At 50.6% G+C, this 23,776-nt stretch overlaps 13 protein-coding genes across 13 annotated transcripts; 7 read left to right on the top strand and 6 right to left on the bottom strand.

The window, feature by feature from the left end:
* Nucleotides 1–8: 8 nt before the first annotated feature.
* On the top strand, nucleotides 9–1,342 carry BO88DRAFT_418818 (uncharacterized protein; the record flags this gene model as incomplete). The annotated part of the gene is made up of 9 exons (XM_025708366.1): nucleotides 9–98; nucleotides 210–262; nucleotides 324–408; nucleotides 440–584; nucleotides 779–838; nucleotides 891–894; nucleotides 980–1,136; nucleotides 1,205–1,273; nucleotides 1,340–1,342. The coding sequence occupies 9 exons, from the start codon at nucleotides 9–11 to the stop codon at nucleotides 1,340–1,342; spliced, it is 666 nt and encodes a 221-aa protein (XP_025559106.1).
* Nucleotides 1,343–2,028: 686 nt separating this feature from the next.
* BO88DRAFT_407941 (uncharacterized protein) lies at nucleotides 2,029–3,442 on the top strand. The gene has a single exon (XM_025707577.1). It carries the CDS (start codon nucleotides 2,182–2,184, stop codon nucleotides 3,337–3,339), a length of 1,158 nt encoding a protein of 385 aa, XP_025559105.1. The 5' UTR covers nucleotides 2,029–2,181; the 3' UTR covers nucleotides 3,340–3,442.
* Nucleotides 3,443–4,009: 567 nt separating this feature from the next.
* On the bottom strand, nucleotides 4,010–5,324 carry BO88DRAFT_407940 (uncharacterized protein). Its single transcript, XM_025707576.1, has 5 exons — nucleotides 4,841–5,324; nucleotides 4,611–4,791; nucleotides 4,460–4,558; nucleotides 4,360–4,412; nucleotides 4,010–4,309 (listed from the first exon to the last, which is right to left on the bottom strand). Exons 1-5 carry the CDS (start codon nucleotides 5,226–5,228, stop codon nucleotides 4,128–4,130), a joined length of 903 nt encoding a protein of 300 aa, XP_025559104.1. The 5' UTR covers nucleotides 5,229–5,324; the 3' UTR covers nucleotides 4,010–4,127.
* A 136-nt stretch (nucleotides 5,325–5,460) lies between these two features.
* Nucleotides 5,461–7,292, top strand: BO88DRAFT_407939 (uncharacterized protein). The gene is made up of 3 exons (XM_025707575.1): nucleotides 5,461–5,675; nucleotides 5,728–6,380; nucleotides 6,429–7,292. The coding sequence occupies exons 1-3, from the start codon at nucleotides 5,583–5,585 to the stop codon at nucleotides 6,985–6,987; spliced, it is 1,305 nt and encodes a 434-aa protein (XP_025559103.1). The 5' UTR covers nucleotides 5,461–5,582; the 3' UTR covers nucleotides 6,988–7,292.
* BO88DRAFT_428960 (cytochrome oxidase assembly protein SHY1) lies at nucleotides 7,198–8,412 on the bottom strand (the record flags this gene model as incomplete). The annotated part of the gene is made up of 4 exons (XM_025709112.1): nucleotides 7,198–7,297; nucleotides 7,359–7,464; nucleotides 7,541–8,065; nucleotides 8,133–8,412. The coding sequence occupies 4 exons, from the start codon at nucleotides 8,410–8,412 to the stop codon at nucleotides 7,198–7,200; spliced, it is 1,011 nt and encodes a 336-aa protein (XP_025559102.1).
* Nucleotides 8,413–8,592: 180 nt separating this feature from the next.
* Nucleotides 8,593–10,383, top strand: BO88DRAFT_407937 (UBX domain protein). The gene is made up of 5 exons (XM_025707574.1): nucleotides 8,593–8,713; nucleotides 8,793–8,848; nucleotides 8,900–9,018; nucleotides 9,065–10,163; nucleotides 10,214–10,383. The coding sequence occupies exons 1-5, from the start codon at nucleotides 8,635–8,637 to the stop codon at nucleotides 10,250–10,252; spliced, it is 1,392 nt and encodes a 463-aa protein (XP_025559101.1). The 5' UTR covers nucleotides 8,593–8,634; the 3' UTR covers nucleotides 10,253–10,383.
* A 42-nt stretch (nucleotides 10,384–10,425) lies between these two features.
* On the bottom strand, nucleotides 10,426–11,370 carry BO88DRAFT_490938 (coiled-coil-helix-coiled-coil-helix domain-containing protein; the record flags this gene model as incomplete). Its single annotated transcript, XM_025712820.1, has 3 exons — nucleotides 10,426–10,686; nucleotides 10,773–11,037; nucleotides 11,120–11,370. 3 exons carry the CDS (start codon nucleotides 11,368–11,370, stop codon nucleotides 10,654–10,656), a joined length of 549 nt encoding a protein of 182 aa, XP_025559100.1. The 3' UTR covers nucleotides 10,426–10,653.
* Nucleotides 11,371–12,182: 812 nt separating this feature from the next.
* Nucleotides 12,183–12,986, bottom strand: BO88DRAFT_446506 (Sas10/Utp3/C1D family protein; the record flags this gene model as incomplete). Its single annotated transcript, XM_025710289.1, has 3 exons — nucleotides 12,774–12,986; nucleotides 12,559–12,725; nucleotides 12,183–12,509 (listed from the first exon to the last, which is right to left on the bottom strand). Exons 1-3 carry the CDS (start codon nucleotides 12,952–12,954, stop codon nucleotides 12,183–12,185), a joined length of 675 nt encoding a protein of 224 aa, XP_025559099.1. The 5' UTR covers nucleotides 12,955–12,986.
* A 144-nt stretch (nucleotides 12,987–13,130) lies between these two features.
* Nucleotides 13,131–14,670, top strand: BO88DRAFT_407934 (ketopantoate reductase family protein). Its single transcript, XM_025707573.1, has one exon. It carries the CDS (start codon nucleotides 13,386–13,388, stop codon nucleotides 14,601–14,603), a length of 1,218 nt encoding a protein of 405 aa, XP_025559098.1. The 5' UTR covers nucleotides 13,131–13,385; the 3' UTR covers nucleotides 14,604–14,670.
* Nucleotides 14,664–16,535, bottom strand: BO88DRAFT_407932 (uncharacterized protein). Its single transcript, XM_025707572.1, has 6 exons — nucleotides 16,185–16,535; nucleotides 15,553–16,119; nucleotides 15,428–15,482; nucleotides 15,294–15,356; nucleotides 15,092–15,203; nucleotides 14,664–15,029 (listed from the first exon to the last, which is right to left on the bottom strand). The coding sequence occupies exons 1-6, from the start codon at nucleotides 16,323–16,325 to the stop codon at nucleotides 14,717–14,719; spliced, it is 1,251 nt and encodes a 416-aa protein (XP_025559097.1). The 5' UTR covers nucleotides 16,326–16,535; the 3' UTR covers nucleotides 14,664–14,716.
* A 137-nt stretch (nucleotides 16,536–16,672) lies between these two features.
* On the top strand, nucleotides 16,673–17,801 carry coq4 (ubiquinone biosynthesis protein COQ4). The gene is made up of 2 exons (XM_025704256.1): nucleotides 16,673–16,942; nucleotides 17,001–17,801. Exons 1-2 carry the CDS (start codon nucleotides 16,720–16,722, stop codon nucleotides 17,648–17,650), a joined length of 873 nt encoding a protein of 290 aa, XP_025559096.1. The 5' UTR covers nucleotides 16,673–16,719; the 3' UTR covers nucleotides 17,651–17,801.
* Nucleotides 17,747–18,810, bottom strand: BO88DRAFT_407930 (DNA-binding protein). Its single transcript, XM_025707571.1, has 4 exons — nucleotides 18,629–18,810; nucleotides 18,420–18,505; nucleotides 18,340–18,350; nucleotides 17,747–18,240 (listed from the first exon to the last, which is right to left on the bottom strand). Exons 1-4 carry the CDS (start codon nucleotides 18,650–18,652, stop codon nucleotides 17,960–17,962), a joined length of 402 nt encoding a protein of 133 aa, XP_025559095.1. The 5' UTR covers nucleotides 18,653–18,810; the 3' UTR covers nucleotides 17,747–17,959.
* A 1,859-nt stretch (nucleotides 18,811–20,669) lies between these two features.
* Nucleotides 20,670–22,882, top strand: BO88DRAFT_418806 (guanine nucleotide exchange factor SEC2; the record flags this gene model as incomplete). The annotated part of the gene is made up of 3 exons (XM_025708365.1): nucleotides 20,670–20,677; nucleotides 20,746–21,388; nucleotides 21,449–22,882. The coding sequence occupies 3 exons, from the start codon at nucleotides 20,670–20,672 to the stop codon at nucleotides 22,880–22,882; spliced, it is 2,085 nt and encodes a 694-aa protein (XP_025559094.1).
* Between the last annotated feature and the right edge of the window lie 894 nt (nucleotides 22,883–23,776).

Here is a 23,776-nt window from a genome sequence, read left to right as displayed (position 1 = left end):
CCGTGAACATGGCCATCTTTCAAACCATCACCATATACTTTCTCACGTGGTCCACATATTTTGGGGGGCCCACTCGGGCAAAACTAGAACGGTCTAGAGTAAGTTTTCTATATTATAAGATTTAGTGTATCTGTTTGGTACTGTACTGGGGTCCTGTGTTAACATACTGTTATGTCATTGATAGATATTGATATCAACTAAGATTATAGAGATGTGACGCCCTAGAAGATGCGGGTATGGTCGTTCCGGAGGGGGTATATAGGTATGACGCTGTCATGGTACATCCCATTGGGTTAGATATGCCCTGCCTGAATGGCTTCTAGAGTTAAAGGCCATATGGAGGGGTTGCCTTGCCTTTACTCTATACAGACTGATCATTTAACCATATTACTTCACTATCTTCCTGAGGTAGGTAGCCAACCAATATATACAATAGCAGCCAACAGGGTTGAGAATCAGCAACCACGACCTGAACATGCGAGGTCTCAGTCCACTGTATAAGCTGGTGATGAATGGCCGGGATGCCACAAACACCAATATCGAGGGTGTCTCAGTCGAATTCGTCCTTGCTACTGCTGTGTGGAGTAAGGTTCGCCATAACGAAGCGTTGGACTTCGTCAGGAAAGAGCCCTTTAACCCTATTATAATGAAGCTAGACATTACAATGTCTTGACACAGAGAGCTCGGAGACCTCGGACGATGAGGGCTTTTAAACCGGAAAGCTAACAAATCCTGATTTGTACTATAATCGACCTTCTTCTTCATCTCTGAACTTCAGGCGGTCTCTACCCTTTGAGGTCCTTTGAGTGGCAAAATGGTCATGATTTAGACGTGATATGTATGCGCGTTGTCTGCCGCATGGTAGCAGTTGCAAGTACTGCGTGTATTAGCATAGTATGGCTATCATTCGTCATATATTTTGAGCCATGAAGATAAGAGGAGAGTAGAATCAGGAAATACACACTTACTGATGTATTAGCGACACCGAGTTTGCTATTGCTCGTAATCCCGACCTGATTATCCATAACAATATAAGTAGACTTATGGTGTACGGGGTCCGCGAGAAGCTAGCTGATCTTTTCACCGTCTTTCGCCTCTCTATAGATGCGGATCTTCATAACTTCATGCAGATGTGGGTAAGTATCATACCGCATCTATAACTGGTATACACTAACAATCTAGCCATGCTCGATTTTGTCCTCAGACAAGCAGGCCGAGAGGATGCCGCGATCAGGGCATCAGTACCGATAGTTACTGTTGGGATAGTCTAAGGGTATGTTCAGCTAAGAAAAGGATTTCCTATGAATCTACTAATATGATGAACTTATACTTCAAACAGTGAGTATCGAACAGTTTAGATGGGATACGGACGACTCAGTTGGAGTTGTCTCAACAATTAATAAGATCACTTGCGACTGAGATCATGAGTCCTTTGCTGTCTATATCTCCAATTATGGCAGCTTAGCTCTAATATTTGAACTTTACGCATTCTAACGTTTCTGCGTCTTACTTATGCTTTATTCTACACTGATGCGTTCTACCATTCTGCACTCTTCGAAACAGAAAAGGAGTAGGATTCCGCCTTCCCATACCAGGAGTAGATGGATGTCTCCTTGTGCTGTACTTCCTTATTCTGTATGTCTTTAGGATAAGGGCATGCTGGAGATTTTCTTTGTCGAACCCGGCAGGTCAATCTTCGCCGGCATGTTGAACTACTCCTTATATTAAAGGCCTTCCAATACTCTGTTAATGTTAAAACTGAAAGACATTGAACAAATGTTAGTTTGCTCCTAGTACATTCATGTCCACGGCTGGTTATAAGAACAAAGCCCTAACAGGCTGGAGTGCTTGATAGTATGCATGTGTTCTCGCAAAGAGATGACCGGGTTTTTCCCGATTGACATAATCCCAGAAAGAATTGTCTGCATTTAAGCTCTAGTAGTGGCTGATGCATCATTCACTGTAACAAGACCAGGTGATTTTCCGTCCAGAAGGTTTCACCTGCACGCCACAACATCCTTAACAACCTCTTCGACAACTTTCCCTCAGAGCATAAAATACAACAATTGGCCTGCTCTAGTGTTTTCCTACTATCATTATTGCTACATCTGCACCAGCGTCGACATACATACAACTCAAACCCTATCCACCAAAATACCGTGCCATTTGTGACACTAAATCATGGACTTCTGTTTCCAGCCAGCACGAGAACATTCTGGACCTTTTGTTTACGCAAAAGGAGAGGCCCCAGCCGAAAAGCTTCTGCCCGAGCTCTGGTGGGAAGTGGTCACCTATCTTACGAAAAAAGAATGGCTAACCCTTCGGCTGATCTCCAAAGAGGTGGAGAGGAAAATATTCCCCCTCCTTTACAAATTCATGCTGCCGCTTCTGCCGAGGCTTAATACAGATTTATCTCGCAAGAACATTCAGTATATCCATACACATGCCTCGAACCCTGACCTCTGCCAAATCCCACGAACCTTGCAAGTCGCCTATCCATGGCATAATAGCTGCCTTGGTAAACAATTCAACGCCGACAGCCATTTCAAGCAGCTTTGCTCGAAGTTACCAGAGATGCATACCTTAATCAACGACCTCAAATACTCTCTCACAAACTGTCGCAGCTTTGGGATCAGCCTAGACGTATCATTAGTCCAGTTGCAGGCTGAGAGCGAATATATCAACATCTTGCTCAAAATGCTTGCCGATGCTGACATTAATCCGGAGCAGCTTACCTTCTTCGTCCCGTCAGAAAATATATGTCGCTTTCGCTGGGGTACAGACCCATTCCTCCCTCCAATTATAGAGCCTCACAACATGATACGCAGCTGGACAAACCTTCACACCTTGACAATCGTCGACTTCTACGACAAAGCCTGTTATGCCTCTGTGGAACCTGCTGTCTGTCAGATCCTTAAAAAGGCACCGTGTCTGGAGCGCCTCATTTACCAAGCTTTCGAACATTCTAGACAGGATGGGAATGTCCTGTTGCCTCTCAGCAAGGCCGGTCCCTTCCCTCGACTTAAACATCTAGTGCTTAATTCTGTTGCAGTCCATTTAGAGGACGTCCTCAGATTGTTGAGAGTCAACGGCCAGTACCTGGTCTCAGTGGGCTTCTCCCACTGTTGGAGCAACAGTCCAGAGCGCTGGGAGGCCTTGCTTTCGCTCATGAAAGACTATATGCCCAGATTGAACTCGTTCACCCTCGACAAAGGGATGGTGGGAATTCCTAGGGGTGACTTTCCGATCCGGCCTTACAACTATACATATGAAGGCCCAAATATCGGGGATATACTCGGGAAACTGAGATTTGGTGAACGTGAAGTGTATATCGAGTAGTCCTACTGGTGCTGGAGGTGAGATGAGCATATTAGTCTCCCAATATGCTCATATAATGTATGGTATATGTGTTAGGAATAGTCATGTTGCAGCGAAATTATACACCACTGTCATGAGAAAGCTAATGAATAGTAATATAACTTATTCAGAAGGATCGGCTTCTGTCCTTCATAGTAATTGTGAGGCTGAAGATAACTAGATAGTGTGAATGAAGCAGTAACAGCCAATCTAAAACACTCGGTGGCCACCGACACACACCTCTTGCCTCAATATCCCATCTGATAGTGGTACAGAAAACTTAATGTATGCAATGGTAACGGCACATGTCCTGCATAGGAGACTGCTGAGATTGTTGGTAATAGTAATAATAATCAGGACCTTCCTGATACTGAGATGCTGGGGCTTTAGAGAAAGATAAAGATATACTTCCCTCTGTTGATAATAATGCTAGCTCTTTGCGAAAGTATGATACCATTTGTATCACGGTAATAACAGCGCTACATGTGGTCCTTCTTTCTATTGCTTAGCTGCTGTCTTTGATCTATGTAAAGTATCCTCACCATCTTTCGTCATTTTTTTTATTGATTATTCTCCTCTAAAAACCCCCGGGACTCCAGCTTATTATATTACTTTGTTTCAACCTTGGAGGTTGTTAGGTTTCAAAGTCTTCTGCGTCAATAATCATCGGTGAATATCACTTTTGTCTTCTATGAACAACTCCCAAGTTTATACATGAGCAAATAAACGATGCCAGCCCGTTTGTAACGCCATATTATATTACTCCACCCCTAAAAGACCAAGATCTTAACCTTCTTCTCTGCTGCGCCATACCGCTCCCGGAACTCTGGCCGTGTGAGAAGCTGCAACAACGGGAGGTGCGTTTCCTTCATGTCGAATATGCCTCGTTGCTTCTGGTCCACGTAGGATCCGTCGATGACAATGCGCTCGAGTTCACCCAGTTTCAGGGAGCCTGTAATTATTAGACCTGCTTCGAATATTCATAGTTCGGCTTCAACATACCTGCTTCAATAAGGTCCGAGATACGAGCAGGGGTACCGGCTCCAATGCCCGTGCTATTTATCATTAGCGATAGTCATAAATTATGCAATGAGGACCGTACCGTGCGCGCTCCAGGAACTGCTTGGCCTCCTCCAGCTTAATGTGCTTAGCGAACAACTTTCCGACAATAGCCTCTTTAGTCTGGAACGAACGGAGAGCACTTCGAAAATGTTAGCACCGCATATCATTTCTTGTCAGTCTCCATGACTTACCGAACAACGTCGGCAGCTCTGAGCGCAGCACCAGAAATAACCAAAGTGTGCGGGGTACCCTTCTGCTCCGATGCCTTCGCAAGGTCAGCCCCCTTATTCGGGCTGAATGCCTTCAGGAACGCAGGAAGCTGCTCCAGAGATCGGCTCTGGTCGAACGACGACGTATCCAGGAAGGCGGAATCTATTGCCATCAGTACTCCAATCTCCAATACCAGAAAAGCTCAACTTACCCGGCACAGACAGATCATTGAGTTCAACCGCACTCAGCTCCTTGTTATGGCGTTTGGCCTTCTGCAGGAAGTGATCGGCCAACAGCCGGCCGTCCATCTTTCCAATCGCTTCATCGATGCCGCCCTTCGTCTCCGTCACCTTGGTATCGGCAGGCTCCTTCTTAGCGGGCTTCTCACCCGACTTGCCCTTGTCGTCCTTCTTTCCCTTACCCTTGCCCTTGTTCTTCCGGTCATTGAAGTTCTTGCCGCCCTTGTGCTTCTTGTTCGGGCCTTCGCTGGTGCTACCAGTTGGCTTTGCGTCGTTCGGCTTGGAATCTTCGGCCTGGCGCTTGCGCTTCTTGTCCACCTTGGCGGCGAGGGCGGACGGCTTGGGAGTTTCGTCAGACATGATTTGCGATCGCTGGACTGTAGTTTACAGGTACAACCGAGTCGTATTCTTCAATGGCACAGATTAGCTGTGACAAGCGTATGATGTCGCTGGCCGTGCAACTTTTTCTCTCCTTATCGATAAGGAGCAGCACCAATCAGTGGGTCTAACTAAGATTAGTTGACCGCCTTCCCTTCTGTCCGCTGCTGCTCTTCTCCCAGACGCGCTCCAGTTATCACTATAGCCATACAACCCCTCTTCATCTATCGCCAATATTGGCTTCTATTATCATGAACGGCTGGTATATTTATTGAACGCTGATAACCGCTACATCATAATCTATTTGATGCGATAGATCCGCATCCCCGCTAGCCAATGGCGACCACACCCAAGCCGCGTCGCCGGTCACCCCGAGTGTCTGATGGCTCGGAAGCATTGACTCCAGTAGGAGACACCACACTCACAGGGGTAAGCTGCTTTCTTTGCATCATATCATCTTGTACGTACTGACCAGAGCCAGTTGCAACGTCTCCCCGCTCACACAAAATACCCCCTCACTCCCAGCCGATTCGCATCCACCACCCCCTCCGCGAACCGATACACCCCGCGAAACAGGGGCGCCGGCGCGCCATCCACGCCGTATCGAGTGCAGGCGCTGCAGCGACGCGCCGCGAACACGCCCGGACGCGATCGTAGACGAAGCGGGCGGATCCAACGCGAGACGACATTCGATATCCTCCGGAACCTGGGGAAAGCCCTTGCACCGACCACCCAGCCTATACAATCTTCGCCGCAGGAGCAAGTAGAGTCTTCGCCAGAACCGGAGAGAGATGAAATCGAAGAGTTAGATAATGAGCCCGAAATTGAGCGCCCTCGTTTGTCGCTGCCGCTCGATGAGGTGGAGGAGGTAGATGAGGAGCCGGAGATGCACCCACCCCGGCTGTCGTTGGCGTTTGAGGAGGAAGATATTACGGTTGAGTATCCTCGACGGGCTACGAGTGAACATGACCGTAATAGGTTATCCATGATGAGTGTGGGCGGTCCTCGCATGAGTGAGATTGGGGCGGCGACTGGGTTAGAGAGTGAGAGTGAAGATGGGGATGATACGGGGATTGTACACGGTGATGATGGAGGCGAAGATACGGTTCTTACGCAAGGGGACTTTGACGGAGGGTGAGTTCTATGCGCAGTTAGGGAGATCCATCGCTAATCTATATACAGAGGTGAAACGGAAGATCTTGGACGGTTCAACTTCGAGTTTAATTTCCCGTCGCCGCCTGCTCCTGGCGCGGAATTGGACCAGGATGAGCCCATTCATGACGATGAAGGGTTCGAGCTATCGATGGACATGCCAATGGACACTGGAGCAGGGTCCGATGACGCCGACAGCGTGTCCATCGCTGCTGGCGACTTCGGCATGGAGCTGCAATCGCCGCCGCCCGCTCCGGTGGCACTAAGTGAGAGCCAGAGTCCAGGTATTGTCGGAGGGGGGCTGCGGGACGAGGACCGCTACGTCTCCGGCGCGAAACAGAAGAAGCTCTCCCGACATGGCATTCCCGTGCCGAACCTTCCCGTCGGAGTCGTGAAGAAGCTGGCCACCCGGTTTGCGCGGGCGCGGAACGGGTCAAAAGCCAAGATCAGCAAGGAGACACTGGCTGCGATTGAGCAGGCTTCATCGTGGTACTTCGAGCAGGCAAGTGAGGATCTGGCTGCGTATTCCAAGCACGCGGGGCGCAAGACCATCGACGAGAGCGATGTAGCAACCTTGATGCGGCGGTAAGTCCAGCCATTACACCACTCTTCTACAAGAATACTAATTCAGTAGGCAACGGCATGTTAACCAGTCCACCACGATCTTCTCGCTGGCGCAAAAGCACCTGCCCAAGGAGCTGTTGCAAGATATGAGATTGGCAATGCCACCATGATGATACAATATACATTCCTATAGATACAAGTCCAAACGCCGTCCAGCATGCGGGGACACGAGCCACTACCAGTTCCGGTTATGGCGCACACGCCGAGTAGCCTCGTTGGGACGCTTGCGGATAATCATCCACAGCATGATGGAGGTTGCCAGCGACAAGCCGTACCTGCGGCCGTCAGCCAGGGTTCTATACCGCGTCCGGGGAGGAAAGGGGGAATGCAACATACCAAGTAAAGATATACTGGCTGTGGTTGTTCTTGAGGTTGACTTCAGCAGCACGGCCAATAGGGATACCCTTGGCCTCGCGATCCATCGCCTCGACCATATCGGGGACTGATCCACCATCATAGATTAGCTTCATCATCCAATACCCAAACCAATGAAATGAAAAGAAGGAAGAATAACATACCCATAGTTTCCTCAATCCAAACAGGCTGACTCCCCGTCAACTCCGCCATCTGCTCAATATCAGGGAAATAAAACTTCCCCTCAGCCGGCACATTATCCGGCGTAAACATATTCTTCTTCCATGGCTCCCTCAACAACCCCTCCACCACAACCTCTCCCTCCGGCAACGCCCTCCCCTCTCCTTGCCTCAATCTATCCCTCTTCTCCTTCATCTTCCGACTAATCCACCCCCGATTCACCAACACCGTACTCCCACCCTCGCGCTCCAGCGGCGTCACCACAAAGAACCCATCCTGACCCTCTCGCATGCGCGGACCCACCAACATCTCCTGATCATGTCGGAGTGTGCCCGTCGCGACGACCCGGCGGTAATCGAACTCGGAGATCGCGGACGGATCGATTCGCGGGGGTAGAGGCAGTGGGGGCTTGATCAGCCGGTCTTCGAATTTAGCGATTAAGTTGGTTTTCCACTCTAGACGTTGGATTTGCCATGTTCCGAGGGCGAAGGAGATTATGGGGATTAGTGCTGCATTGTATGTATGTTAGTTTGGTTTATTATGTGGTTGTGGTTGATGGGATGGGTATGGGCGTACCGAGAATGATCAGTCCCGGACCATGTTTCCGGCCTGTGCGGACAACTTGCGAGGGGGCATCCACTACGGAGAGCCAGCGCTGGTCGTCGTTGAATTGGTTGTTGTTGTAGAAGCGAAGCTGGGTGGTGTTGTTGGTTCGGCGGAGGCAGCGCGTGCAGAGGGAGTCTGGTCCTGCTGCTGTTCCTGTTCTGTTGAGGGCGGTGCGCAGAATTGAGGATGCGGGGCGTAGGGGGGTGGTTCTTGTGCCCGTCTGGGAGAGGACGGAGAGGATGGAGCGCATTTTGCGCGCTGTTGTGTTTGGTTTCTGGTGGAATTGATTGAGTTGGAGGCAGTTGGGGATTGAAAGTGCCAGTGGAAGATTAAGAGAGAGCGGGTCGGGACGGGGTCTTTTCCGCCGATGCGGATTGTCGGCTTATCGATTGCGGGTGTCAGTCGGTAGCTCCGTAACCACTAGCTTTAATGTCACTTGTCTACTACACTCGCGCAGAAGGAAAACCGCAATATGTTCTACTCTGGGAGCTTACAGGAGGGTATCGCTGCGGCGGTCGCTGAGAGCAAGGCGGTCGTTTGCTTCGTTAGAGGTTCGTTACTTTCTACAGGCATTGAATGGAGGGATGCTGGAGCTCGGCGATACTCCGCAGTACTGACACGGCTACTTAGATGATGAGCAGACGAGTACAGAATGGGAGGAGAGCTACTTTACGTTTGATGAGGAGGTATACAACACATTGTATACACTAGTTTTTGCATCTGCTAACGCTGCGCAGTTAGCGCAACTACTCCCATCGAGAGCTGTCCTCTTGCGCTTCACCAAAGGTAGTCAGGAAGCGGGCTTTCTGGCCTCTTTTTGTCCCATCGTCAAGTTTCCTACCGTCGTCGTGATAAAGTATGTACTATGCTACTTTGGTTAGGGAAGTTGTTGACCGTCGCAGGAATGGTATGATGTGCGATTACCTCGTGCCGGATATTTCCAAGGAGGACTTTCGCGATCGCCTACTTGTGAAGCTGGATGAGAGTCGCGCACCAGTTCAGCAGGATGTAGGAAGTGCGGGTGCTGCTGGGGGTGAGACGACGTTTGCGCCGGTGGCTTCTGATGCTCCTGCGACTGTGTCTCCTCCTGCGCCGGAACCTGTGTCTTCTGCGCCTGTACCGGCACCAGCGCCTGCTGCAGAGCCAGCTCCTACACCAGCTCCATCTCAGCCTGCACCCCAGCCCTCCACAACTGAGCCAGAGCAACCCCGCGATGCAGCTATTCGTGAAGGAAAGAGACGAGTAGACGATGCGCGAGCCGAGCAACAACGTCCGTCCCCGACCAAGAAACTCCAACAACAGAAGCAAGAGCCAGCACCTAAGCCGACTCCCCGACCAGTCACACAAGAGAGCAAGCCCAAGCCCAAGCCTTCCTCCAAAGAGAAGCCATCCTCCTCCGTCACGCCCAAAGAGCCCGCCACCCAACCCGCTGAACGGCGCCCGCCCTCCCCTCCGAAGCAATACCGTCTCCAAGTGCGTCTCTTCGACGGCAGCTCCGTGCGCTCCAGCTTCACTCCCACCCAGACTATCCGCAACGACGTTCGTCCCTGGCTAGACGGTCAGATGGAAGAGCGCAGCCCCTACAACCTCAAGCATATCCTGACGCCTCTGCCGAATCGCACCCTCACCATTGCCGACGAGGAGCAAACCCTAGCCGAGCTGGGACTCGGCAGCTCCGCGAACCTGGTGATGGTTCCGATCCAGTCCTACACGGAGGCGTATTCCGGCGCGGGTGCGAGTCTGCCAGTCCGAGCGGTGTCGTCTGCCTACGGACTGGTGTCGTCCGCGGTTGGTACTGCCACCGGGCTTGTGGGATCGTTCTTTGGGTATGGAACGACGCAGTCGTCGGGCAGTGAGGCTGCGCCAACTGCTAGCATGGCGTCTTCGGGATCGAATGATGCGGGACGCAGACGGGTGAATGCGTCCAGAGGACCGATTATTCGGACATTGAGGGATGCGCAGAATGAGGGGGACGATCGGCAATTTTATAATGGGAATCAGGTGAGTAATAATGCTGATGGTTGGTGGTTTATATGCTAATGGCTGTATAGTTGAACTTTCAGCCTCGAAACGACGGAGACAGACGATAGTGAGCCATATTCTAGTGCAATATACTGGAGTTCCTGCTATGTATGTATCAAACTCCTTCCTTTGCTTGCAGCGAAGCATGTATGTACCTCTATGAGAATGATATAAACCTATAGTTATCATTTACCATCTACAAATCTACCACTGAACGAAAGGAATGAAAATATAAACACATGAAGAGTGGAATGATCCTTTTTTATCTATATTTTCAGTTCCTGTCCTGATGCATGCCCATCACAGACATAGCCGACCCAATAAAATAAGGGTAATAACTTCGAAAGTGGTATATGTTATACAAGGGTAATAGATAATAGTAAAATAAGAGAGAAATAACGGGCTAATCCACCACTATGCATATATGCCCATCCATAAATCATTCATCAATCACCAAAAAAAAACCACTCTAGTACGGCTTAGCAGCAGCCTGGCAAGCCTTCTATAAACACAATACCCATTAGCATATGCCCACAATCACCCAACACTTCCCCCCATCAGGGGAAATAAAAAGGGAATAGATCTTACCAGCTGATCCAAGTACCATCCACAGATCGTCAAATCACCCTTGTTCTCATCCATGCACTTGCGGAAGTTCTGCGCATCCGTGGCACAAGCCGGCGCCTCCCAAGAGCTGTTGGTAGCGTTTCCAGCCCAGAGACCGTTGTCCATGGCCTGAGCCGGAGCCGGAGCAGCCTGCTGAGGAGCCTCAGCGGGAGCACTGGAGCCGCCACCACCGCCGAAGAACATTCCGCCGATGGCGTGGCCGATGGAGGAGCCGACGGCGACACCACTATATTTCATCATATGTTAGTTTGGTTCAATTATATAAGAAAATTTGGGGGAAAGGTATTGGGGTATGTGTGGCAACGTACGCAGCAGTCGAGGCCATCTGGCCGAAGAGACCGGGGCCCTGGCTTTGCTGGACGGGAGCAGCGGCGGGAGTAGCGGCGGGGGCAGCAGCCGGAGGGGCAGCGTGGTGCTGCTGCTGGGGGTGAGCAGCAGTGGAGTGAGGCTGTTGCTGGCCGTAAGAAGGGGCGGCAGCAGGTCTGGCGGGAGCAGCGGTAGGGCGGGTGGGAGCGCTGCGCGCGGGAGTAGGGGCGGCACCACGGCGTTGACGAGGCATTTTGTGTGTTGGTTTTGGTGGTCGTGAGGAAAGTGGTTAAGGGAGAGTTGTACGTGTGGATGTTGTATGTGAGTTAAAGTGTTGGGAAGCGGGTGGAGAGAGTTGTTTTATAGTCGGAAAAGAAGAAGCTCGAAAGTCGGGCGGAGAAAGTTCGAAAACTCCGATCGCCCTGGTTATTCTCCCGTTCCTGATTGGTTGCTTCGGACGTTAGGTCAGCTGCCGGTCCCGGCGCTTACGGTTGATCGTTGCTTTAATGCCGAGGATGGATGGGTTTAGAATGGAAATGAGGGATATATTATCATAATCTTTTTTTGGATTGTTTTATTGCTAGTGGATGTGATATTCGCTACCTAGTGGAGACGACGTTCGAGTCTTACAGAACAGTGGATCTGAAGTTATCCGCACATGTTCTGCTTAACTCCGGCAGTGACTCACTGCATTGCCATGATCCACAGGGCTGAGCATGAACATTCTCTCGCTGTCAGTCACTTGCCACTGATTTGACTAAATGACTCGAATCGTATAGTAGTCTATGGAAGACTTTGTCCGTTCCTACACCAGGTCTACTGTGGCCATGGCATGCACCCGGTTCCTCACTGTACTCGTCTTTCAACAGGTTCATTGAGGTTGTCCTCTATGCGGTGGGTATCATCATTCCATGTATACTTTTAGTAGTTTCGTGGCAGCAAGCCTGCGGACAATATCTGTTGCTGAGATAGGTGCGCGTCACTCGTTATTGAAGTGCTGCAATCCCAGTAACAGACAGCCCATCAACCGGTCCAGCCGGCAGATCAACACAAATCGCTACCTCCTCATTTCAACTTCTTCGTCTTGCGCAATTCATCCTTCTTCTTTCTCCGCTCCTTCTTGTTCTCATTGTGCTCTTCCTTGCTGACCCTCCTCTTCTGCTTGTCCTTGCGCTTCTTCTTATCATCAGAGCTCTTGCCCGACGGCTTAGGTGCGGGCTTCACAAGCTCCTCGGACTCGGATTCACTCTCGGAGTTGCTTGTCGCATTCTGCGATGATTGCTGAGACGTAGCACCTGCTTTTTTAGCCAGTATCGACGCCTTTAGCTGAGCGCGTGCTCTCTCCTTTGCCTCCTGCTCCTTGCGTGCCAGGTCGATTTTGTCATTTCCAGCCTACCCAATTAGCCTGTACCCATAAATGTGCTGTGCAGAAGTAACTCACAAGACCATGCTTGATAAAGCGACTGGCAGCCTGCTTGTCAAGAGTTAGAGTACGCTTTTCCGGCTCCGCTTCGAGCGCGGTGATCTTCGCAAAGTATTGCTTGACTCTAGTTAATTCTCTAAACACGGAGTGTTCTTTAGCATTGACGCCGTGAAGACGCAGATACGCTGTAGAAATTAGCAATCAATTTCGCCCCAGCTGCAATAGTGACATACAGAAAATAAGAGACTCCAGCGCATAAGTCACCAAGACGTGAAATTTCGCTTTGTCCATCACCGGAAGCTTCTTTGACGTCTCCACCACGGAGCTGTCCAGGATGGGTTTCAAAGCCTCTTCAAGATCATCAATGTTGTCATCCAGCTGCTCGAGCAGCGGAAGTAGATCTGCTGCCTCCATTTTGATTATGTGTACGAATATTTGGGGAGGAATCGATGATGTTGGATTGAGAAGAAGCGGATAATGTCGATTTTTTATCTCCGGGCGGTCTCTAAGGCGGTAAAGAGCTATTTGTCCGCCTTCTCCCTCATGCGATGCCGAACTCACTCTCGATCTATATCTTTCATTAATTTGCATATCATTGTTGCGACGCGAAGTCCTGGGGGTATTTGGCAATTGCTCCATCTTATAATGAGACGCTGATTACATTGTCATCACCTCTCAGCTTGGACGGTACCTGAACTCGGACACACTGTATTTACTCTTCAGCCGTCAAAGTGTCGTACATACTGGGGCGCAGTCCGCTTCGGCGGACGACAGTCTGCGAATTATGTCTTGTCTCAAGGCGTAGTTCGCATCCCAAATCATATGGTCGGTTCGTGTCGACCTGGATGCAGAACGCCGAAGAAGCGTCAAAAGATAGTGGAAAGCGCCGATTGTCTGGACGCATACATATCCTAGGTCTTGGGAATGTAGGCACATTCGTTGCCCACTCTCTCGCAAGTCGTCCGTCGCCTCCGCCTGTCACTCTCCTCCTGCACAATCCCAGTCTGTACAAGTCATGGCTGGGAAGGAAAAAGTGCTTAGCAATTAACTCGAATGGATTGGACGATATCAAGACGGGCTTCGATGTCAACGTCCTGAACGGCAAAGCATGGCATGCATTCCCATACTGGGATAAAAACGGCAAGACCGGGGAAGCCATGGCTCGGGCCGATGAGGGCGATGTTGAAGGCTCCCTAGCCGGGTCTGTCCAAGATGATGAGCGCATTGAATGCTTGGTCGTCAGTGTCAAGGCGCCGGTGACGGCTATGGCTTTGGAGTCCGTCAAGCATCGTCTGACACCCGACTCCACAGTTCTACTACTTCAAAACGGCATGGGCGTCATTGATGAGCTCAACGAGAAGGTTTTTCCTGATCCCCGCAAACGCCCGAACTACATGCAAGGCATTGTCTCGCATGGGCTGGCCCGCAGAAAAGAACCATTTCAGGTGGCCCATACGGGCGTCGGCACGACCATCCTCGGACCGGCCCTGCCCTCGAATTCGACAACTCCAATTAGCGAAAACGAGGATGACTGGGCTGCTAGCACCAAGTATCTCCTGCGGACCATGACTCTCACCCCGCCACTGGTTGCTGTCGCGGAGACTCCGTCCGCTCTTATGCTCTACCAGCTTGAGAAGCTGGCGATGAACGCCGTCATCAACCCATTGACAGCGGTGATGAACTGCGAAAATGGCGAGCTGCTCTACAACTACAGCTTCACTCGCGTGACGCGGTTGCTCCTCCATGAGATCTCGAGCGTGATCTGCGCCCTCCCGGAACTACAGGGCATACCAGGCATCGAGAGCCGATTCTCCCCAGAGCGACTGCGCTGGATGGTTACTCAGCTTGCCAGCAAGACAGCTAAGAACCACAGCTCTATGCTGCAGGACGTACGAGCCGGCAAAACGACCGAGATCGAGTACCTTAACGGCTACATTGTGCGCAGAGGTGAAGAACTCGGCATTAAGTGCGTGGTGAACTACATGATGAAACACCTGGTTTTGAGCAAACAGCACACGTCGAAGCAAAGAGATGCCAGCGCCATCCCGATCGACATTCTGTAGTCTTTCCAGAACGAATGCCTGTACTTATATTTGAACCGATTGATACTACTAGTTAATATACCCCTTCCTTATTCTATACACATCTCCATTCCCCAGATAGAAATGATATCATATCACGAAGACACCCGATCACTCGCCTCCTCACAAAGCGTCTTAATCTGCCTCCACCTCTTCAACAACATCCTCACCACACCTTGATCCTCCGTTTGGGCAATATACAGATCCTCTAACCGCGCCACCGCCTCATCCGCTTCCTTGATATACACACCAATCCAGCCCCGAATCACAGCCGCTGACATCTTCTCGTCTACCCCATCGGTCGAGTATCCGAGCACATAGTCCTGCCAAAGTCGTAGTGGCATGTAGGTTAATCCGGCGGCGATTTCTGTTCGGTAGCAGACGCCGTCGGATGTGAGTTGGTAGTTGCTGTGTTTGGTTATGGCTTCGTTAGTGGTGCGTGGTGATAGATAAGTGGATGGGAGGCATACCCATAGTATTGGTGGAACTCGAGTTCTTCTTGCTTTGAGGCGCTCAGGTCCTGCAGAATTATCTCGTCGAGGTAGAGGGTTTCAGAGGCGTTGGTGTCAAGGTAGAAGCCGTCTTGATGGTGTGGTGGTTAGTATGGGGTAGAGATGGTGAGTGGTGGAATGGTAGGGGATGGGGGATGGGGGATGGGTGATGGGGGCTTACACTCTGTGAATAGGAAATCGTTCGAATGAGGGCCGTAGCTCATGTAGATTTCCTCGCCTTCGTCTGTATATCATATCAGTATACCACCGTCTTCGTCTCCAGAACTCATGATAGAATGGAGGTAAAGAACGTACTATACTCCTTCGCCGCACGAAAGACATACTCCTCCCCGTCGAACTTAACATTACACTATCCATCCACAATATCTCACGTTAGCCATCTCATCCAACCTACACAGATAGAAAGGAAATGTATATACCGCCACATCCGAATGGTTGAAATAATCCGCAAACGGAACCAACGCCATCGCATCATTCCTATCCTCTGGCATCTCCGCCCCCGGCAGAAGATAGAAGAAGCTTCGCGTGTTCACAATCACCCAATGGTACGTGAAAAGGTCTTTATCTGTCTCGGGGAATACTCGGACAACGATATCCCATGCCTTGCGGAGACGGGTTTCTTGTGCTTTAAGGAGGTTTTGGTGTCGCGTGTCATACTTGTGTTTCCGTTTGCCGGGGGTTATGGTGCTCCAGGTGTTGGAGATGGAGGGGGGGAGGAGGTCTTGGATACTGCTGGTGTTGCTGTTGCTGCTGGGAGATAGGGGGGAAGATGAAGACCAGAGGATCGGCATGCTGGAGGTGAAGTCTTCCATCGTAGGCCAGGTGTTGCGCCATGGTGTTATGTGGGAGGGACTGGCGTTGGTGAGGTATGCGGCGTAGAGGGTATGGGTTGGTGTGTCTGCTGGGAAGCGTGAGGTGAAGGTAGATGGCAGTTTGGAGGGCGTGAGCATTGCGGAGTGGGGGACTTTCACGAGGATGGAGTCTTTCTGTTATATCATAGGATGTTAGTTGGTGTATATGAGTTTGAGGGGGTATAAGCGTGGGGATGTACTTCTATCTTTCGCGTTGCGATCATACCGAGACCGCGCCCAGGGAATCGCGCCGGACTGACCCCATTGATGACGATGCCTTGTGATTTAGCCCATTCTGTGAAGAGCTCGTGCTTCTCGCCGGGCCACCAGGTGGGCTTCATGTTGACAGTCGTTTAGACAATTGAGGGGTAAGTTGTTGGTGTGGAGGGGATTGAAGGATAAGGAGGGGTGTGACAAGTGTTTATGGGAGGGTTGAAGGCAAACAAAGCTCCCCTGTTTGAACCTGCGTAATTATTCCCTAAGCAAAGTATATCCAGCGACACCAATGCCTCTGTACCCCTCAATGGCAATCCAAGCAGAGACGATCAGATGCGCCAAAAACCGCCGATAAAGAAAAAGATTATCTTATCGATCTTTATCAGCGCTACGGTACCGCACATCCACCACTAGCGCCATCCGGCTCCGAGAGCATCCCATCGTACCACACCCTCATCTACATCCATCCGGCCCAAGGACCATGTCCATTGCGACGTGTTACCCTTCACTCGACACACGATGACAGTCCTCCGGACACGCAACGCCGTCCAGCACGCGCGCGAGCTAAACAATATCCTCTCCTGCGCAGCACCGCTATCGCTCCGCGCCCACTCACGGCCTATCTCCGGCTTCAATCGTCCTCCGCCAAACTATCCCGGCCATGTGCCATTGAATTTTGTAGAGCGCGGTGCTCTGGCCATTGGGTCAGCTGTGGGCTCTCTTCTTAATCCCCGAAGAGCTGGTACATATACCCCCCTCATACCTAGTATACTACGTTGTAGCTAACAAATCATAAAAAGACCTAATCGCCGCCTGCGGCGAAGCCACCGCAACACCTTACTTCATCTACCGGCTCCGTGACGCCATGCTTTCAGACCCAACAGGCCGACAGATCCTCCGCGACCGTCCGCGCATCACCTCCGAGACCCTCAAACTGCCATATCTCCGCTCCCTCCCCGAGAACACCGTCGGCCGGACCTACGCTACCTGGCTGGACCGCGAAGGCGTGTCCCCGGACACCCGGGACAATGTGCAGTACATTGACGACGAGGAATGCGCGTACGTCATGCAGCGGTACCGCGAGTGTCATGACTTCTACCATGCTGTGACGGGTTTGCCGATTTTCGTGGAGGGCGAGCTGGCGCTCAAGGCGTTTGAGTTCCTGAATACGTTGATTCCCATGACTGGGTTGAGTTTGTTTGCGTCGGTGAGGTTGAAGCCTGCGGAAAGGGAACGGCTGTTTTCAATTTATTTGCCGTGGGCGTTGAAGAGTGGGTTGCAGAGTAAGGAGTTGATTAATGTTTATTGGGAGAAGGTGTTGGAGAAGGATGTCGGGGAGTTGAGGGCGGAGTTGGGCATTGAGAGGCCGCCGGATATGAGGGAGATTAGGCGGATGATCCGGATGCAGAAGAAGAGGGAGAAGGAGTTGATGGAGCAGAGGGGGCAATAGCTTCAGATGGGGTCAGTATGCTTATTGTTAAATGTATTATATTCCTTGCTTCCTCTTGAGGAAGCTATATTTCTGTATCATTAAATGAGGAATGGCCACTTCCTGAATGATTACTCGGCCAAATGTCATTAGGTCCTCGGTGGAGGAACTGTTGATGAACTATCAAGTTGGAAGAACTGTACTTTTGTCGTAGCAGAAATTCAGCTGCAATTTGCTCTGGTCGTGAAGGTAGAGATCCGAGAGCTGGAGGTATCATTGAACATGGCAAGCATTCAGCACAAACCGAACACCCATCGCTAAAAACACATCTCACAGATCCAACAAATCATCATCATCATCCCAGCCGCCGCGCCGGTTGATCACAATCTTGTGCTCCTCCTCATCCTTGCGCTGGTTCTCGGCCATAGCGTTCAGCAGCTGCTTGAGCTGCTCCTCGGTAACCTTCTGGCGCAATTGGCCGGACTGGGCGAGCATGATGAGACGGGACTCGACGTCAGCAGCGCGGGATTCCTTGACAAGGCGGATGCGACCCAAACGATCGGCGGCTTCGGGCTCGAGGATCTGGTTCAGAATAGTGGCGCGGCGGTCGGCTATTCGTAAAGGAATAAGCAAATTGTTCAAGAGAGTGATGTAGGCAGAGGGATTCCTCCAGCAGGTCCTACTCTAGCGGGACAAGAGTTTGCGCATACCTTCAGCTTGCCTAGAGTGGAGCGACAAGTCAGTAAGGATTTACAAAAGCAGAAGTAAAAATGAGGTCTGGGAATCATACCTTCTCTGTTCCTCCTGGTTGCCGTCCGAAGGGCCACCACGTGCGCCACCCTGTTGCTGAAGCTGGGCAAGACGGGCCCGTCTGATCTATACCAGATTTAAGCATTTGATACGAAGAGTGTTGAAGGCGCGGATCCGGATATTCATCAAGCATGGACACCCATGAAGACGGGGAAAGTTAAATGTAGGTGTGAAAGGTTTCATACTGACCTCTTCAAGCTCTGCGTCGGCCATGATTTTTGATGTGCTGTGTATGCAAGATTCAAAGACCAGGAGGATTCTAAGAGTGATGCGGGGTAAAAAGTGACGGGAGGAAACTCGGACAGAATGAATTGCAGGCCGATGCCGAAGCGGGGAGATTATCCCAGGATTAGACTCTGGATGATTCGACGCATTCCATCTTTGGAGAACTTTCCAACCCCACCTTGCTTTGATGCCTACGAGCCTCAGGCACTCAGGCACATGGAGTGGGGCGCCATGAGGCCGTCGGGCATCCTGGCCCGATCCGGCATTCAATAGTCCGCAGACCAGTACTAGACTAGTTTGGAACTGGGGTGGCTGGGCACTTGGGCCAATTCATTACAGATTACACACACACACATACAGCATAGCACAATTGCATGCATAATTTGTTCAGACACAATTGTTATTCTTCATTTATACAAAAGTATATGCAGATGACTTGTTTAGAGTCAAAACGGCAGACCGAGGCTGCAATGCCAACAAGCCCGGATATAAACTTCAGGAGAAAGTAAGTTGAGTGTCGTTGTGTCGGAGAGTGGAAGGTCGCAGTGACTGCAAGTGTCGTCATCAGGTGTGCCAAGGAAGAGCTGCCTTTTTGAGCCAAAAGAAACCATCCACCGCCGAAGATCCGGCTGATTTTGGGAGAAAGATTGGCTGATTATCCCCAAATTAGAACGCCCTAATGTCGCACCCAACCGCATCGGATGGATCTTTGCGCCCAAACTATTGAAAAGCGTGTGAAGAGTTTTTGCAGGTAGAGAAAAAGCTTATGAATTGGAACGAGCTCTTCTCAAATTTCCCAAGAGGCTCTAGTCACCGTCTCCGGAGGCCCTTGCGAGATCGGGTTCCGTATCGAGATCGTACCTAGTGGGAACCATTAAGCCGGATGAGAACGTGGCGCGAGTGATGGGAAAAAATGATTCCACCATCCATACAGAGTATTATATCATACGTAATCTAGCAATGGCGTGTTACACTCGGACAGTCAATCAGTCAGACTTGATTGTAGTACGTAGTAGTAGTTAGTTTCTTCTTCCCCGCCTTTTTCCCTTCATCCACACCGAGGAATGAACCAAAGGATGGAATGGCAGCCAGCCCCAAGCTTTACGCCGGCCCTTGTGATTGTCCACCACCGGAGACGCGCCGGGAGGCGATCGACCTTCCAGATACGGTAATCTTTAAGCGCCTGTGGTTTGCCTCCGTGTTGATGATTGGCTCAGTTCCGAGTGGAGCCGGTATCGGAACCGTAAATACGGCAAGCAGGGCGGCGATACCGAGTCAGACGTACAGTGGAAATGATACTCTGTTACTGTTACTGACTGCCTGTTGCGACCTGAATCCACTTGCCGTACCAACTCCGGCCTTGCCTGCAGTCGTGCTGTGCTCTTCTTGTTCTTGTTCTTGTCTCTGCTGCTACTCTCTGGTCGTCCTCGACCTCTTCTTAATTCTCCTCATTTGTTCTTCCCCCTGGTCGCTGACCATCTTTTTCTATCTATAATTCTTTTTTAAACTAATTTAATTAGCTTACACTAATCTTCCCACTAAATCCCATCATCTGCCTTGACGAAAGAGGGGTTACGTCCACTGATTACCCGCTAAGACGTCTCTCTCCCTTCCTTTATCTCCCTCAACCCGGCTCTCGCCTCACAGTTAATCGTCATCCTTCCGGTCTATCCTTCCCTACTTATCGCCGCCTCTCCTTCATACCCCTCTTTCAGCGGCTTTCGCTCTCTATCGAATTGCATCTCGCTCCTTTCTGCGACTCAATGCTTCGTTCTCCGACTGGCTGATTCCTCTCCAGTCTGCGCGCTGGCGGGGACGTCACGTTACTGCTTCCCCCCCTGCTTTAATCCTTCCATGCATACATCCTCAACCAGCCCTTGTCTCTGCCAGGATTTGCAGATGCGAAGCGTTGCCGGTCCGTTATATACGTGGTTGTGATACGCGCCTCCTTCTGCTGTGATACCCTGTTCTGCTGCATTTGCCGTGTCGACATCTCACGATCATCATGGCCGAGTATGTATATTCACGTCTCTCCAATGCAGTTGGCCTATGCTGTGTTAGTTTGCTAATTTCGGTGACAGTTTTATTGCTTTCCATACTTATTACTCTCGCCACAATTTCCTATCCCCGTCTACCATGCTGCCACGTCCCACCAGCCACAAACGGTCGAATTCCTCCGAGAACAACTCTCTCTCCCCCGACAAGACCGTCACGAAAGCCAGGTCCACAAATGACCTGTCTGGAGCCGTCACTGCGAAGCCGACACCGGGCGTCCGCTCGTCCAGTGTTGGCAACTTCCAGGAAACTAGCTTTAGCACCTTGAAGGATCCCAGGCTTGCAAGCCACTCGGAAGACTCGGAGACGTCAGAGTCAACACAGTCGCATCATCCAGACTTGAGCAATGAGGTTGCAGCTTTGAGCGTCAAGTTGGTCCAGGCGATCAACAATCAGACGACACTCGATGACAACCTCGTCGCCACCCGTCAGGAATTGGAGCAGGCACAAGCCAAGATCCGAGCCCTGGAGTTGGAAAACGAAAAATATCGGCAAGACATTGATCAGGAAGTTTTGATCAAGAAGTCCGACGTGGACTATGAGATGTTGCGCTTACAAGCTGCCTTGGCTGAAGAGAAGGCTCAGCGCGCCCTTGTAGAAAAGGAGAAGAAGGGCATTGAACAAGAATTAGAAACATTAACTGCCGCGCTTTTTGAAGAAGCCAACAAGGTAAGCTCCATATGCGATTGTATGTCGGGTCGACCAGCTGACTTGTTACCTTTTGAACAGATGGTCGCCGCGGCCAAGCTTGAGCGTGAGGCCGTAGAGAAGAAAAACGAGCAGCTACGCTCTCAAGTCAAAGACACCGAAGCACTGCTTGCATCACATCAAGAACAATTGGCCGAGCTAAAATCCGTTTTGCATGGACTCAATCTCGCCAAGGATGATAGCGAGACTCGCACAATCATCTCGACAGCTCCGTCATCACCAACTATGCCGCGGCATCCTTTGCATGTCAGCAAGAATTCTGAGATTCCCGACATACCAGAGGAAATCCCCACATTGGAAGAGCTCACTCCAGGGCCGTCCACTAGTTTCCCCCATCTGATCAAACCGGTCTGTCGAACGGATATTCAAGCCTATGAGGACTTTCGGGAACTCTTCACGACATCTCGAGCTTCCAAGCCTGCCAGTCGGGCCACAAGTGGGTCTTACGCTGGCTTGAATGTCATGAGTCTGGCTAGTGGGTTTGGTTCAGCGTCGTCATCTCCCGCCAAATCTCAAACACATTCTCCCAATGGCAGCGTGTCTTCCCCACAGCCCGTGACTTCCCACATTCCTCTCAAGGAGACCCGCTTCTACAAGCGCGTGCTTTCGGAAGACATCGAACCGACCCTCCGGCTTGATGCTGCGCCCGGGATCTCATGGCTAACGCGGCGCTCAGTATTAAGTGGGATTTGCGATGGAAGTCTCCTGGTGGAACCCATGCCGCCATCAGCAAAGAAATACGAGTTTCCTTGTTCAATGTGTGGCGAGCGCAGAAACGGTCCCACCAACGAGAGGACCCATCGATTCCGGACGTCCGATAGCGAGACCGCTCAACGGTATCCTCTGTGTGTACTGTGTTTAGAGAGAGTCCGTTCCAGCTGCGAGTTCACCGGATATCTCCGTCTCATCCTTGACGGCCATGTTCGCATTGGTGATGCGGAAGAGGAGAAGGATGCATGGGATGAAACTATCCGACTAAGGGAGAGAATGTTCTGGTCACGCATCGGGGGTGGAATTATTCCTTTGTTTGCTCACGCCAATGGCTTCCAAGGCAATATCCCTACACCAACTGATGGCGCTGAGGCTCCTGTTGCGGATGGTCGTGATGAATGCCAGCGGTCAATCATCTCCACTGTCCCTGAGGATGTCGCTATAGAAACGAAGAACCTAGACGACATTGAAGAGCACAACCATGACGAGGGTTCTGTGGGAGACGATCCGTTTGTGTCTGCTCCCTCCGAGTCAGAATCTACAGCCAGCAGCGCGGCGGTCTCTCCCACGGATGCCAACGCACCCGTCTTGAAGACAGACCTCGTTGATGATATGAACGAGCAACCTGATATGCAGGTTATCGTCCCTGAAAATACGCATGATGAAGCTGATAGCGTCAAGCTCTCAACTCAAGTTGAGGAGACGCTGAGCAACCACGACACCACAAAGAATGGTGATAACTGATATGATCAATGCTGATTTGACCCACGATTCTTATCGTTCGACAACGCGGACGTTCCTCCGTTGTCTTGCACTCTACTTGGGTTTTGATTTCGTGTTCCGACTAGCATTTGCGCGGACCCACCCTTTTTCAAACTTCATCTATTCTCATATACCGGTATAGTTCAACCATGCCTGCTTGCTTAATTCCTCACCGATCCTGTCCTTTGCATCCGAGACATATTATCAGTCAAGAGCAGCATGGGGTATGTATTATTAATACCTTGTTTTTTCTTGTTTCTCTGTTGTATACATATTTTCCTTTCTATTGGGTTTGTTTTCATTTCTTGTGTATCTGGTTTTCTCCCAAGTTTCTTTACCCTTTCGCGTTTGTACCTCCCTGCACCATTTGTTTGCTCAACGCTATCGGGATGCGAATGTCCTCGATGCGCGAAGGTACTCCTGGATGAACTATGACCTCGCATTTCAATGAATTCTGCGTTTCTTTGTCACATGGAATAGTGTCCACCCGGCACTTTCAAGTTTTTGCAGCATACATTTCTTTCTGTTGCTATTCCCCCGGTGCATCCAATTGCGATTGTTTCTTTTTACGCGATATACATGGTGGCAGAGATATCAGGGCTTATGGAGCGGATAATGCAGGAATGCAAGGTAGTGGCTTTGCACCTAGCAAATTTAGGTAGAGCAAAAATTCATGATGTTCTCGAGAAATTTTCGGTATCGTAACGTAAACGTAGACGGTATACTCACTACGCGTGGAATAAGCTTGTGAGCAACTACTACATGCCTGCTAGCTTGCTTTACTTTTACGAACGTAAGACCCAGATCAAACATGAAATGTTATCAAGATTTTACAACTGAAGTGTAGACGACACACGTCTCGCCTCACATAAGACC

Source organism: Aspergillus vadensis (assembly GCF_003184925.1).
Source record: "Aspergillus vadensis CBS 113365 unplaced genomic scaffold BO88scaffold_26, whole genome shotgun sequence".
In the NCBI taxonomy this organism is placed as follows: domain Eukaryota; kingdom Fungi; phylum Ascomycota; class Eurotiomycetes; order Eurotiales; family Aspergillaceae; genus Aspergillus; species Aspergillus vadensis.
The sequence above is the reverse complement of the archived record's forward strand: the minus strand, read 5'-3'. Positions and strand labels throughout refer to the sequence as shown.